The 14,267-nt window shown below is 39.7% G+C and overlaps 1 protein-coding gene across 1 annotated transcript; it reads right to left on the bottom strand.

Moving 5' to 3' along the window:
* Window positions 1-120: 120 nt before the first annotated feature.
* On the bottom strand, window positions 121-13,730 carry LOC308307495 (sacsin-like; the record flags this gene model as incomplete). The annotated part of the gene is made up of 8 exons (XM_080752761.1): window positions 13,684-13,730; window positions 11,473-11,497; window positions 10,154-10,241; window positions 9,410-9,521; window positions 9,122-9,268; window positions 1,392-2,820; window positions 1,077-1,165; window positions 121-212 (listed from the first exon to the last, which is right to left on the bottom strand). Exons 2-8 carry the CDS (start codon window positions 11,490-11,492, stop codon window positions 121-123), a joined length of 1,977 nt encoding a protein of 658 aa, XP_080608887.1. The 5' UTR covers window positions 11,493-11,497; window positions 13,684-13,730.
* Window positions 13,731-14,267: the final 537 nt, after the last annotated feature.

The following is a 14,267-nucleotide window of genomic DNA, read 5'->3' as shown; positions in this document are numbered from 1 at the left end:
GGTGGGTCGGAGGCAAGGCAGGGACCCCCAGGAGCTCCCCTGAGAAGCGGGGGTCTGTGGAGCGCTCGGCTGCCCCGCAGCGCACGTTGTGCAGGAACGCGAGCTTGTATATCCGCTACATCAGTAGTTGCTGGTCCTTGAGGCTCCGGTGGGACTGGTTACCGGACCCCCTGAACGGCGGGGTGACAGGCGGAAGGCGCGGACCCCCCGGACTGATGAAACAGCATGTGCTTACACAACCTCCAAGCACTGGTGAAATGTTGCCACCTGCTGGACTGTGTAAATAACTGCAATATGACTAAACATCGTATTTTTCAGACTTCGTGTGCGCTGAATGCAATGCAAGCAGATTGGTTGTGCTTCGCAGACTGTTGCGGTCGTCTTTTTAGACGCAGGACTTTGAAAATACACGCCAAGTCTTGAAATTCCAGAGTACAGTTGTGAAAGTTTACACGGTATGGATATTATGCACGAAGTAGTAATTGTGAAGAGAGGAGAGGTAAAAATGGGACATTATTCGTCGCAGTCAAATGGCATGCTTTGTAGGAAAAAAATGGCTTGGTGTTGTAAAAAATGATCCTCAAACACGTAAATGGCATGCTTCGTAGAAAAAATGTGAACGCAAACACGTACAAAGATTATAATTCTTTCTGCAAATGATATTTTTCTTTTTGCGAGGTCGTTTTTTTCTGCGAAGTGTTTCATTTTCAAAGACGAAACACAAAATATGCACGATAGACTGAAAAACCTTACGAATTCATTGAAAAATCTTACGAAAAAATAAAGTCCAATAAAAACTTCCATACTTAGACCCCTCACATGCTACTTAAAGAAGATGTGTTTATGTCTTTTTTTAAGTGAAGGGACCCAAACTTGAACCCCCTGAATTCACCTTGATCCACTAAGAATATAATGGAAAACCTTTAACATGTTTTTTGGATGACCATAAGGATCATAAAAAACCTTGAACCATTACTATTGCAATTTATTTTGGGTCAAACCTCAGATTGACAGGCCTAATTGTACAGTAATGGAATAATTATTATATCATTGCATTGTACAAAATACTTTCTTACGTTTTGTAGCTAGGTCTTTCAGGTGGGCTAGGCAAGGTGTACTCAGATCACTTGGAATGAAGAGATTTTTGCAGCCTGGCAGCAGGACTCTGTTGTGTAGAGCAAAAGTTCTTAATGAGAACAATGACAATACAAAGTGCTCTACTAGAGCTGGGAATGAATATACAGCATTTTTTAAATTAATTCAGCTAGTAAATTATTTGTAGTTTATAGTCTATATAGCAATACACAATGATTGTTTACTAATAATAACAATAAGGGTAAAAATAATAATAATACGTGTAATAATAAGTGTAACAATGATACTGCACTTACCTTTGGAATTCATTGCTATCAATGAAAGCAATGTCCTCTTCTTTATCTGAGAAAGATCTGAATGTCCCATCACTGAGTGGAAGGAGCTGAAGGCCCTGAAGTTCTCTGTACTGTCCATCACTCAAAATGTATTCCAGAAGCAAGAGCTTTTCCTCTTTGGAGATTTGATGCAGACTATTTCTGTGGAGAACTGACCGTAGGAATGAAGGTGTCACATGCCTCAAGGGAATATGGTGTTGATTGGCATCCTTGATAGCTCTTGCAACACTGTCTGGTAATGTGACAAGATTTTCTCCGTGAGAAACCAGGATCCTCTTAATGGCGGTCATTATTTCAGTGCTGGTTGAATCATTGCAGGGAAGCAAAGCTTCTGAAAGAGTGACAAACCTTTCATCTGCTGCAAGAGAGAGGACAGCAACATTCTGCCTAAATAGGCGCTGAAGGACATCCAGTGCAATTTCGTGCCATTTGTCTTTGTGCTGCATCTGGCCGACGTCTGGCCAAAGATCATATACAGAGGACGCAGGGAGTTTCTTGTCTTCGGATAGTTTGACTGCATCTTGGAGGATCCTGAGGTATGCATGTGGGAGAACATCTTTTACCAGCAATTCATTCCACTGAGCAGCTTCATCATACTTCTGGTCTTCCTCCTGCCACTTGATGTGTCTTCTGTTGTCTGTGAGGCCAAAGCATGCGTTCACATAAACTGGGAGTCCAGTCTTATTGGATTCGTTGTTAGGTAGGGGCAGAAAGCAGCTCAGCCTACTGTCAGTAGAGGGGCTCTGCTGACCACAAAGAAATGCCAAGTCAACTTGAGGACGAAAGCACAACTTTTTTGCTAATGTATCAAGCTTTGCTATGTGACCTTCTTTCATGCAACAAGATGTGATGAGCCACTTCTTTGTCTCTTTGCGGTCTTCTGAAGAAAAGCTTATGGATTTGAAGCTTGTTGAGCCCTGGATGGCTAAATCATCTGACTCCAAAACAACATCTGTGGCGTGCGAGCAGGTGACTTGAACTTTGATGTTAACAGAGTTGTCTGGCTTGACATGGATCAAGGACACAGATGTAACATTTCTCAGAAAGAGTGGGCTCAAGTCTGCATCTGAAAGGAAGCTGTCAAAAAGCTGAGCGACTCTGTTGGTGTCGTACACATTATCAGAAATCTCTGATGCTTCATTGCGCAAAGGGAATCTGAAAAGTGTCCCATTAAAGTGCTGGTCTCCTGTGACAATGTTTTCCCATGTCTGCTTGCTAACAAGAGGAATGATGTCTTGAAAGGGGTGGAATTGGTCACGTAAGGTCATTAATGTTTCCTGGTCTTCTGTATCAGACAAAGACCATCGAATGCCTCCACTTTCTTTTCCAAGTAGCTTCTCTTGGGGGTCTAGCAAGCCGATGTGTCCTGCACTGAAAATACATGGTACATCTGGAAAGTGGAAACACATAATAAGGTATGCTAAGTTATTTTGATATTGCATTGTTTTAGCTGAATGTTGCAATAAATGTATTCATCACAATATTTACCTATACACACATTTTGTCTTTGATTGATTTAATAACCTTAACATTTTAAGCATTTTAAAAAGAAACTTGCAGATGTATGAACTGCAACATTATAGGAACTATTTTTACTGTAATGCTTTCAATCTTAATGTTTTTGTATGGGGGGGGATACTGATCTGAACATTTTTATTTCTGTATATTAAAGAGCTGAAGAGAGAAACACTGCAATGGAAATACTCTATAACTATATATATATACTGTATATATATATATATATATGTGGCGGAGAGAGTCGCAGCCCCAGCCTGAAGCCTCAAAAGTCTAGTATCTGCTCTCGTTCCATATGGATGTCCCTTTTGAGTGATGGTTAAGATATTGGACTTTCACGCGGGAGACCCGGGTTCGAAGCCGGGTGGGGAGGTTCGGATCACCTTCGTTACATTGGTGCCGTGACCCGGATCCGGGCTTCCCCGTAGGAGGAGGTCAAAGGGGGGTGAGTGTGGCGGAGAGAGTCTCAGCCCCAGCCTGAAGCCTCAAAAGTCTAGTATCTGCTCTCGTTCCATAGGGATGTCCCTTTGGAGTGATGGTTAAGATATTGGACTTTCACGCGGGTTTGAAGCCGGGTGGGGAGGTTCGGATCACCTCCGTTACACATATATCCACGAGTTTCCTACGCCCCATAGTGCATTGCGCAAACGTCTGCACCGAGGTTCCGCCGCCGATTTACAAGCTCACAACGGGTTGCATCTGCGACGCGACGTGAGCTTGTATGTCTGCTGTTAAACCCGGAAGTTTGGTCCTGATAGTCTCCAGTAAACTCCCGCGGAAACTTGTGGATATATATATATATATATATATATAATAAAAAATATTTAATTGTTTAATTTAACCTGAATAATTTAACTCCTTTACAGCCCATCAGCTCCTACTGTACTGTATGTCTTTGATCATTTTCTTCACTTAAATACTGAGTCATGGACTTCACCATTTGGATCATGAGAATGGGCCAACTCTCTCTTATATCACCAAAGCCGTTCTGCATTGACATAACTCAAATCCAATCATGGATATTATTTACTTTCGGACAATGTTATGGCTGACAAGTTAGCAAAGTTACCAAAGTAACTACCGGTAATCAAACACACATTTGCTAACTTAAGCTATAAAAGCCAACTTTAACACTATGTTAAATTCTATTGGCAAATCTTTTTTTTTTTTCTCCAGATAATATTTGTGGATAACAAGTTTGATATATAGTGGTGATGTCATGATGATTTGGTCTACAAGAACAGAATTTGAATTACACATACTGAGTTTGAATTATGAAAACGAAATACAGTTAAGAGCAAATTAATTCAACTTCATAACATTACATTCAGTTTAAAAATGTATGTCTTTAATATTGGCATGTAAATGAGTGGTTAAAGATACAGGACATTACAGTTCACTGATACAAGATCAAATAAAAGGATAAAGACCACATGAAAGTGAGTTGCCAAGTGATTTTTCAGAGCGGTTTTAAAGGAGTGTAGGGATTTACACTCCTTTAAGGCCGTCAGGCATTCCACATTTTTGCGGCACAGCAGGAACGAATTTAACTAGCAGTGGTCACACCGCCTCCATAGCATGGCCGTGTGTGTATCCGTGTATGTCTGTATGTAGCCTGATGTGTATGTAGCCTGAGTACCCCTGGGTGACCAGAGACGGTGCTGTTGAGTCTAGCCTGAGCATCAACTGATATATACACACACACACACACGGGCGCGCACACACACGCGTGCATGTCACACATACGCACGTGCGTGCACACACACACACCAGGGTTTCCGCTAGGCATTTTTGGGGCCGGCCACCTTGGCCGGCAGGATTATATTTGACCGGCCAATCAATTAATTTATCGGCCATATTATATTGAACGTCACATACGTGTTTGCAGATGAGATACTGTATCTGCATGGTGCACCGTGCACCCAACTGATAATTACACCATTTTATGTTTGCGCTGGGCTTCTTTCCTCTTTATCACAGATGCAATTGCAATATGTTCCAACAAAATAATATCCTAACTATCTACTTATGTAGAGGTATCGCTTGCCAAAAAAAAAAAGAAGTGAATAGGTTATAGTGGGCGCGCAACTCAAGTGAACCGTTTGCGCGCCCTGCCACACAGTGCCCTACAAATTAATAAGTTAATAGTATATGATTTTGGCTTCACGTCTCATTAAACCTTTTACACACATTTGTTTTATTTTGTTAATGTTATGTTATGATGGCACAAGGAAGGTTGACTTGCCTCTGTTGCTTTGACCACGATGGCATCACATCCATGCGATCATAAAGTCATGTGCGTGCTTGTATAATATCCATGATTCCACAGAGTTTGGGTCCCTTTTTTATTATGGTCTACTGGGTCCAGCTTGATTACCTCGGAAGAACCCCAGTTCTGTTCTGATTATAACACTAAACCCACGCTGATTGTTACAAGGTGCTGGAACTGTCAGCTGTGAAACGTGATGTGTGCTTCTCCGTAAGGCCGTGTGCGAGTCTAAAATAGCAGACATACAAGCTCACAGCGCAGCGCGTTTCGCCTTGTTGTGAGCTTGAAGCTCTGATATTTCCAATGCACAGCGCAGTAGAGATGGGATTTATGGCTCTTTGAAGTGAGCCGGATCTCTGGGATCCGTTCCTTTCAAAGAGCCGTTCAAAAGACTGGCTCAATCTAGCTCAAAATGCTATCGTTCATTTCAAAGAGCCGTTCAAAAGACTCGATTCGTTCGCGAACGTCCCACTTCTACAGCGCAGCATGAAGCAGCAGAAGTGGCGGTGAGCTCCGCTGTCGTCAGACAGACTCACAGAACATGATACAAATTTAAAATTATGATAGGTTTTAATGGTTGTAGCTTTACTACTTTAGACAAATAATTAGCCTATGTGTATAATAAGATTAAATGATAAAATAGCCTAAGAGGCATTTTCCCAGCTGGCCACGGTGGCCGGTGGACTTTATAATTACCGGCCAATTAAACATTTAACCGGCCAATGGCCGGTAAATACCGGCTAACGGAATCTCTGACACACACGCGCGCGCGTGCGCAGTCTGTGCACACACCACACACACACACACACACACACACACACACACACACACACACACACACACACACACACCTGGGTGAGCAACACACACACACACACACACACACACACACACACACACACACACACACACACACACACACACACACACACACACACACACACACACAAGCCCTCATACACACACGCATGCACGCACACACTCGCCAGGGGATGTGACGATATTGTTACCTCACGATACGATATCTGTCGCGATGTTAGGCTCATATTATTATCACAATATTCTATATATTACGATATTCGATATATTGCAAGAATTGTCATCCACGATATATCACGATATCTGTAACTGAAAATGATAACCCTAACCCTAACCATAAAAGGCACACATTCTTTTATTCCATAATCTTACAAGGTTATTTTATAAATTGGCTAATAAGTAGATGAATCTTGCCTCCTCAAACAGTAAACAAACACTGCAACTTTGTAACCTGCCCACAATTTGTCTGTCCACAACAATGGGTAGGCCTACTAACTATAAATCTATCCATAACTAAAAAGCATCTGGTGAAAATGTAATTGACAAGAAACATAAAATAACATTGACACAAGTAAAAAATGTGCATGCGCATAGTGCCTCCTCTTAACAGTAAAACACTGACTGGAACCTTTAAAATAACCTCTCTAAAATAGGCTATATTGTGCAAATTACATTTACAGGTGGAAAAATAATGTCTTAACAGTGACAGTGCTTAGCAATTTGTATCACCAATTTGTTTTAGGTTCTTATTGCTTTGATAATACAATAAAATACAATGAAATTAAATCCATATCAGTGGTGAGGATGTATGAATAAATACAATAAAATGAGCAACCGGCAAAGGGGGAACACGCACATAATAACTCCCTTCCAGAGTTTAATATGCGTGTGCGTGCGTGCGTGCGTGCGTGCGTGTGTGTGTGTGTGTGTGACTTCTAGGGGTACCACAATACTGAACCGAACTGGTATACCGAACCGAATGGCCCTGTACCGAACCGAACAGCCCATACCGAATGAACCGAATTTCTTTATTTTTTTGGGGTGTGGCCACATATAACATAATTTTAACTCTTTCTGTACACTTTTTTGGAGAAAATCTTCCTCCTAGTATAATCATAATAACTGATTATCATGTTTTAGGGCGGAAACAAACGATTGCACCCCATCTTTAAAATCAACTGAACATTTTGCATTCTTTATTTTTTCATTTTAAATTTTTACTGTACCGAAACCATGAGCCAAAAACCGAGATACGAACCGAACCGTGGGCTGACTGAACCGTGGCACCCCGTAAGCGTGCGTTTGTGTAACAGCATGTGTAGGCCTACAGTATGTGTGTATGCGATGTATTCTCCTCCACTCGTATTCTCCTCCACTCCTCTCCCCTCTCTGATGGTCAGAGAGAACAGCTGACAATCTTCTCTCTTCCTCACTGTGCAAAATCCTGTCAATTTACTCTCATTTATCTCACTAGCGCCCACACTACAAACAGACAGTGCAGGCGGCTGGCGGTATTGCACCTATGTTAACTGCATTCTATGTTAACTGGGAAAATCCCTGGTGTTATGAAAAATCTATATTTGCCGGCAATATTATCGATAATTATCGCGGGAGGTAATATCGCGATATATCGCCATATCGATATTTCAGCACAAGCCTAACACACGCATGCACGCACACACACACACACACACACACACACACTCTCACACACACACACACACACTCTCTCACACACACACACACACACACACACACACACACACACACACACACACACACACACACACACACACACACACACACACACAGGGGGAGGGGGTTTGGGGGGTCAGCAGGTCACCCTAACACACACACACACACACACACACACACACACACACACACACACATACATATATACACACACACACACACACACACACACACACACACACACACACACACACACACACACACACACACACACACACACACACACACACACACACACACAGTTGAGCAACCCCTGCTCCACTCACCCAGCGGTGCACAGCCTCCACCGCTCAGTTCACACAGGTGTGATTTTTATTGTGTACGAATATTAACAGTACTGATGCCATATAGTTTGAAGGCTGTCATCCAAATTTGCCATGGGTGATACCCTCAGGGATGATACTATATACTTTCATATACTTCATCAATCACCAAACTCATCTAATTTTACAAGAAATGGCAGTTCTGCCCAGCTCAGCTCTCTACGCAATTCACAGATGTTTTAGGAATTAGAAATTAATTTTTAACAGAATAAATAGTTTGTTTTACTCTTCATCATTCTGCAGATGTGCTGGTGATTTAAGTGATGTTTTTTTGTATTCTATTTGAAGTATTCCACAGGTCCTTTTATTTATTTTTTATTTATATATTTTATTATTATTGTTTGTCTCCAAGTGATGCTGAATCTATAAAGATGGCTTTATATCAGCATCTTTATAGATCGGCTTTATATCGGCCTTTTTGTCAGCACTATCATCAGTGTTGTATATATTAATTATTTTTCTGTTTGTTTTTAGTTTTTAATCATTTCTAATATTTTGGATTCATATTAATTAATTAATGGGGGTAGATCATATCACCCCCTAGGGGTCCTCGAACCCCTTTTGAGTGTTAAAGGCCCAGTTCACCTCTGGGTCCACCAGATCTTATTTTATTGTTGTTTGGGACACGATCAACACACTCCTGAGTTATTTTTTTAGTTCAATCTGTGTTTTGAGATATTTTAGATGCATTTTGCATCATATGATACAAAATGCATCACTAGTCATGCTAAAATACTAAAATATCTCAAAACACAGATTGAACACAAAAAATAACTCAGGATTGTGTTGATCGTGTCCCAAACAACAATAAAATAAGATCTGGTGGACCCAGAGGTGAACTGGGCCTTTAAGTAACAGAGGTTTATCCATCTCTTCAGCTGTTTAATGAACAGAAAATAACACCTTTTCAGGTTCAGCTTCAAATTGTGTTCCGAGTTTCAATTTAGTCTGCTCTGTTTTGTAGGGCCATTTACTTCTACAACAGATGTACTCAGAGAATCATTGTTTACCTGTTATGTGATAAACAGAGTTGAAGCCGATCCCAAACCTCCCAACTTTGTTTGGATCGTCACGCTTGACACTCCTTCCTGTATTCTGAATGCCTTCCCAGTCTTCATCGGCGAACGCAGCATTGTTGTAGGCATAGAGAGCAGGGCCTTCAAAAATATTTTGTCAGTTAATTATCACATAGGGTTTATTTCTTTGTTTCTCAAAACTGGTCTAGCTGATATGTTTTGGATAACTGACAAATCAGATCAGTTTGACAATAAATAGAACTCTCAGAAAGCCACACATACCTTGGTATTTCCCCAGGTCATCAGTCCAAAGGGTCTCTGTACCGTAGCTCCTCTCATCATGGATGAAAATAACTTCAGATGCTTCAGCATCATCAGCATTTTGGATCAGCTCCTGTTCAGATCATTGCAAATGACATGATGTACCATTGGGTGACCATTCACAGTAAAACACTGATACTTGGTACTACAAAACTGACATGACTAAGGCCCATTCCCACAGATTAAAAAAATCTTTTTCTCCAGATAAATAAAATCTCTTTCTCCATTCAAGTGGATGGTAAGATACAGATAAAAAGAATATCTGTCACAGATATATATATATATATATATATATATATATATATATATATATATATATATATATATATATATGTATATATATATATATATATATATATGTATATATATATATATATATATATATATATATATATTTATTTATTATTATTATTATTATTTTTATCTGTGACAGATGTTTTCTTTTATCTGTATCTTACCATCCACTTGAATTGAAGATGAGATTTTTTTATCTGGAGAAAGAGATTTCTTTTATCTGTTATCTGGCCCAGTGGGAATGAAACGTACATACTGTAGTGATACGGTATGTCATGTTTTGCTAGGTGGTTACTAAAGCTAGACTAATAATATTTTTACAAAACAAAATAAATTACATAAAAAACATGCAAAATTACATTAACTGGCAGAATAGTAATACAGTTGTAGCAGAATGTGCACTGGTCATACCTTCAAAATTTGTCCACCATCAGGATATCTGCGTAGAATATCTTTCAGGTAGTCAATGAATGGAGGAGCTGTTGCACCAAATGAATTTCTAAACAGAAAAACATGATAAGGCATTACACATTACAATGAAAACAATACTCTATCTGTCAGAACATTCCATTGAGCTTAATTTAAATTATCAAATTTCTATAGGGGCTTCAATGACAGACATACTGTACAGACATTAGCATTCAAAAGTTTGAAATCTCCCAGCAATGTTTTTGATAGAAATGTATACTTTTATTCACCATAATTGACATTATATAGACAAGATATGTTGCAATGTTGCAAATTGATATAAAATATACTAATAATAAATATGATTAAAAAACATAAATGACTGATGATTGCGATGCAATGCAAGTGCGGTCTAGCCAATACCAACTCAGAAATCCTGAATCGCTGCCCTCCACACACTCCTCTCTCCCCACTCTCCTATCTATCATAAGGGTCATCAGTGTTTTAGCTAGCTGTCACGCCACAGTGCATGGACGTAGTTGGTGCGCTTCTTGCCTTTTCTGGCTTTGGGATAATATACAGTAGGAGGAAGTGTGTCTGATGAATACACACAAATGTCAGAGTAGATGTGAAAAATATCCCATAAGTGTTTTAATGTGAAATACTCATTTAAACATTAAATGGGAATAGGGAATTTGTTGACTTTTTAGGCTAATTATAGAGACATGCCCAAAGTTTTTCGAAGTCCTAAACAAAAACTACCCCCTAAGCCTCAGCCCGCAAGTTTCAGCACCAAAATTGAAACACAAAAATGTAATAATCACAGACAGTATTAAACTGGAATATGAATGTATCACACTATTTAAAAAAAGGAATCATATCTGGCAGGAGTAAAAAAAAAGTTTCTGTGCACTGTTTATTTAGCAAAAAATTAAATAAAAAGCAAATGTTTTGTTTGTTTAGTGCGTTGGGTCAGACCATATTATTGCTAGAGGCCTGTCCATACTTTGACCAAAACCGAACTTTTCGGTCAAAAGTTCCGGTTCGACTAGTAAATGACTTCACTCGATTAGCCCTAACCCTAACCCTAACCCTAACCCTAACCCTCGATTTCTGAAAACCATTACACCGAATTAGAGTTCGTAAATCGCAACTCACCAAACATTTCAGAGATACTATGGACAGGCCTTTATAGTTCCATTTCCGAGAGACTTGCAAAGTTTGTCAGATGATGCTTAGATGCTTCCTTCATACATTATGTGCCACTGAAATTAATTTAAAGGTGATGCTTCTGAATAGCAAGATAAAGGAACACTACTCACCGAGTTTTCTTTCTGTTCATCCTTCCTGGATAGGATCATGTAAGAGAAAAAAACAAATCAACTGATTATAAAGAACCAAGTTTATTATATTTCTTTGTATGAGATTTCATCTCAGCCTTGTTTTTCTTTTATCAACTTAAACAGCAAGTTTAATGAAGTTGAATAATAGTCACACAGAAATAGACCATTTGGTAATCCTTAAAATACAGAAACTGATTCAATTACAATCATCATCATCTGACAGATGCTCCTGAAGGCAGAGAGTAGAGTTGGACCCAAAAGCAGGATGAGGCAGGCAATGTTCAAACTCAAAAAGGTAATTGAGGTTCCAACAATAGGCAAACATACCGGTAGGCATGTCTAATTTCAGACTTTACGTTAACCTTGTAAACCAGCCTACATTTCATTTGCAAATGGAAATTGATTTCCGGGAGAGGCTGGTTCACGAAGCTAACTTTACGTAGCCTCACAGCCAAACACTAAATAACAGGTTTTACGGAAGGCTCTCTGCCCCTAACACAAAACCGACACTGTTTTGCATACAGGTTACAGGTACTCACACCATAACATATTACTTTTACAGACAAACACACTGAAACAGAGAGGTATATGATATAGAAGACCTATGGTAACTAACTAGAGGCAGGTGAACTCAAATGACATTCACATGGGTGGGCAGACAAATTAAGGAAGAGACATGTTCTGCACCAGGTGTATGCCATTGACACAATAGGGAAGTAAACTGGAGGCGGAAGTTTGATGGAATATGCATTGAAGTCAATGAGAGCCAGCTGGACCAGTTCACACACACACACACACACACGCACACACACGCACACGCGCACGCACACACACACACACACACACACACACACACACACACACACACACACACACACACACACACACACATATATGAAAGAGATAGGGGGAGTGTATTTGAAAAATATTGTCTGGGTCAGTTCTAGGTAGTATAGGAGTAATTGCAGATAAATTGAGCAATCCCTGACCTCTTGTTTTGAACTCATGTGCAGCTGCTGACCAGTCAGGGACTCAGAGTAGCCTACCTTGTCCCAAAATATCATTGATTATAGTGATGTTAATTTGTAGAAAAACAACAACAATGCATACTTAGCCAACATAACAGTGTAATGTGGGGGCGTATTACCTCATATTACATTCAACTCAATGCATCATACCACTTAGACCAGAAGAACTGACCAGACTAGAAGAACCACGTGACAGACCACTTTAAGAATGATGTCACACATTTTCATCTTCATATAATTGGTCCTAATGTTCATGATAAATGGTACAATTCATTATCGATGATGTCACTGGTAGGCGCGTTTCTGAACTCCACAGCCATCCTCTGAGATGGAGACTTGGACAGGGTTGACACAAATGTAACCATAATATAATTATCATAAGTAAGGACCAGTTGAAGATAAAGATACGTTGAAAATGGGTTACAAGTCGTCCTTTAACTGGCAGGACCAATCTCAGACTTTTATATAGGCCTATAGATAGATAGATAGATAGAAAGAGTAGACTTTCTTAACTTGCTTCAGTTCGCCGATAAAGCAGCCTAATTATGAAAAATCACATGCATACATGACACCCTTAATTCCGTTGTGCCTTCTGCCACACCCACCACGCACGCAATCGCGTCATGGGATTCGCATTATGGGATTTCGGAAAATACCTCAAGTCATAAAGTTTAATAAAAAAAAAAAAAAAAATCCATAAACAGAAAATAAATGTTGAGGTCGGGATACCAATTTCATCCAATCGGGAGATGTATCTGCTTCTTTGTCCCCCATCACTCCCAAGTTCCACTCCTGATTGGGTGAATTTTTTTATCCCGACCTGAATTTGTATTTTTTGTTTAAAGCTTAAGAAACTGGGAGAAACGTTACTGAACAATTATAGCCTACAGCAAATTAAGTGTAGGCTAGTCTACTTTAAAAAAGAAGGAAAAAAAATCATAAATGTATCTGCATCACGTTGATAAGAAAGTATTATAAAAGTCAAATGGCCTACTCTCCATCCCAACCACACCCCACATTATGAGATGAAAGTTACTTTTCTTAGATCGCTTTTGTATTTTATTCTATTCCCATCAAATGTCCTTTCCTTTATGTCAAACCTGATGATAACAAAGCTAATCATAATTCATAAATTATCCAATCAAATAATTAGGCTACTAACCTCAGTCATGGTCTTATGAGAAGTCAGGTTGCAGTCAGATCGCTCTCTGTCAGAATGGCAACTAGCGTAGTGGCGTTGGAATCTGTTCTTTTATAGGTCTGGCTGTTTTTTTCGTTGATCTGGGCAGAGAAATGCCAACTCAGTATCGTTTCACCATTTCCTCAGTGCGAAACTCAACATCAAGAAACGAAACTGAACACATTTCCTGGTATGTAAGAAGACAATGAAACGAAACTTATAGTAATAAGCTGATTCATTGTGGTTATAATGATGACTATTAAAAGTAGGCCTAACTAACCTGTTCTGTTTTCCCTAATGTGGACCATATAGGTAACACAACAAGTAGGCCTATAGGCCTATACTTGCTTTTACCTATGCATAATCGCTCAAGAAGACAAGAACAGAACTTTTATTTGACAATGGTTGCCAGATTGCCTATATTGATCCATAGGCTAGTATGCACGACTTGCACCGTTATTCCACTGGGGTACCAGTGTTATTCCGCCAATCACTAGGTGATGCTATAGGCCTGCATTTCCTTCTAAAACACACGGACTGCTGCAGCTGCACAAAGACAGCGGGGC

The sequence above is a fragment of the Nannobrachium achirus genome (assembly GCF_963921795.1).
Source record: "Nannobrachium achirus genome assembly, chromosome: 22".
NCBI classification, from domain to species: domain Eukaryota; kingdom Metazoa; phylum Chordata; class Actinopteri; order Myctophiformes; family Myctophidae; genus Nannobrachium; species Nannobrachium achirus.
The sequence above is the reverse complement of the archived record's forward strand: the minus strand, read 5'-3'. Positions and strand labels throughout refer to the sequence as shown.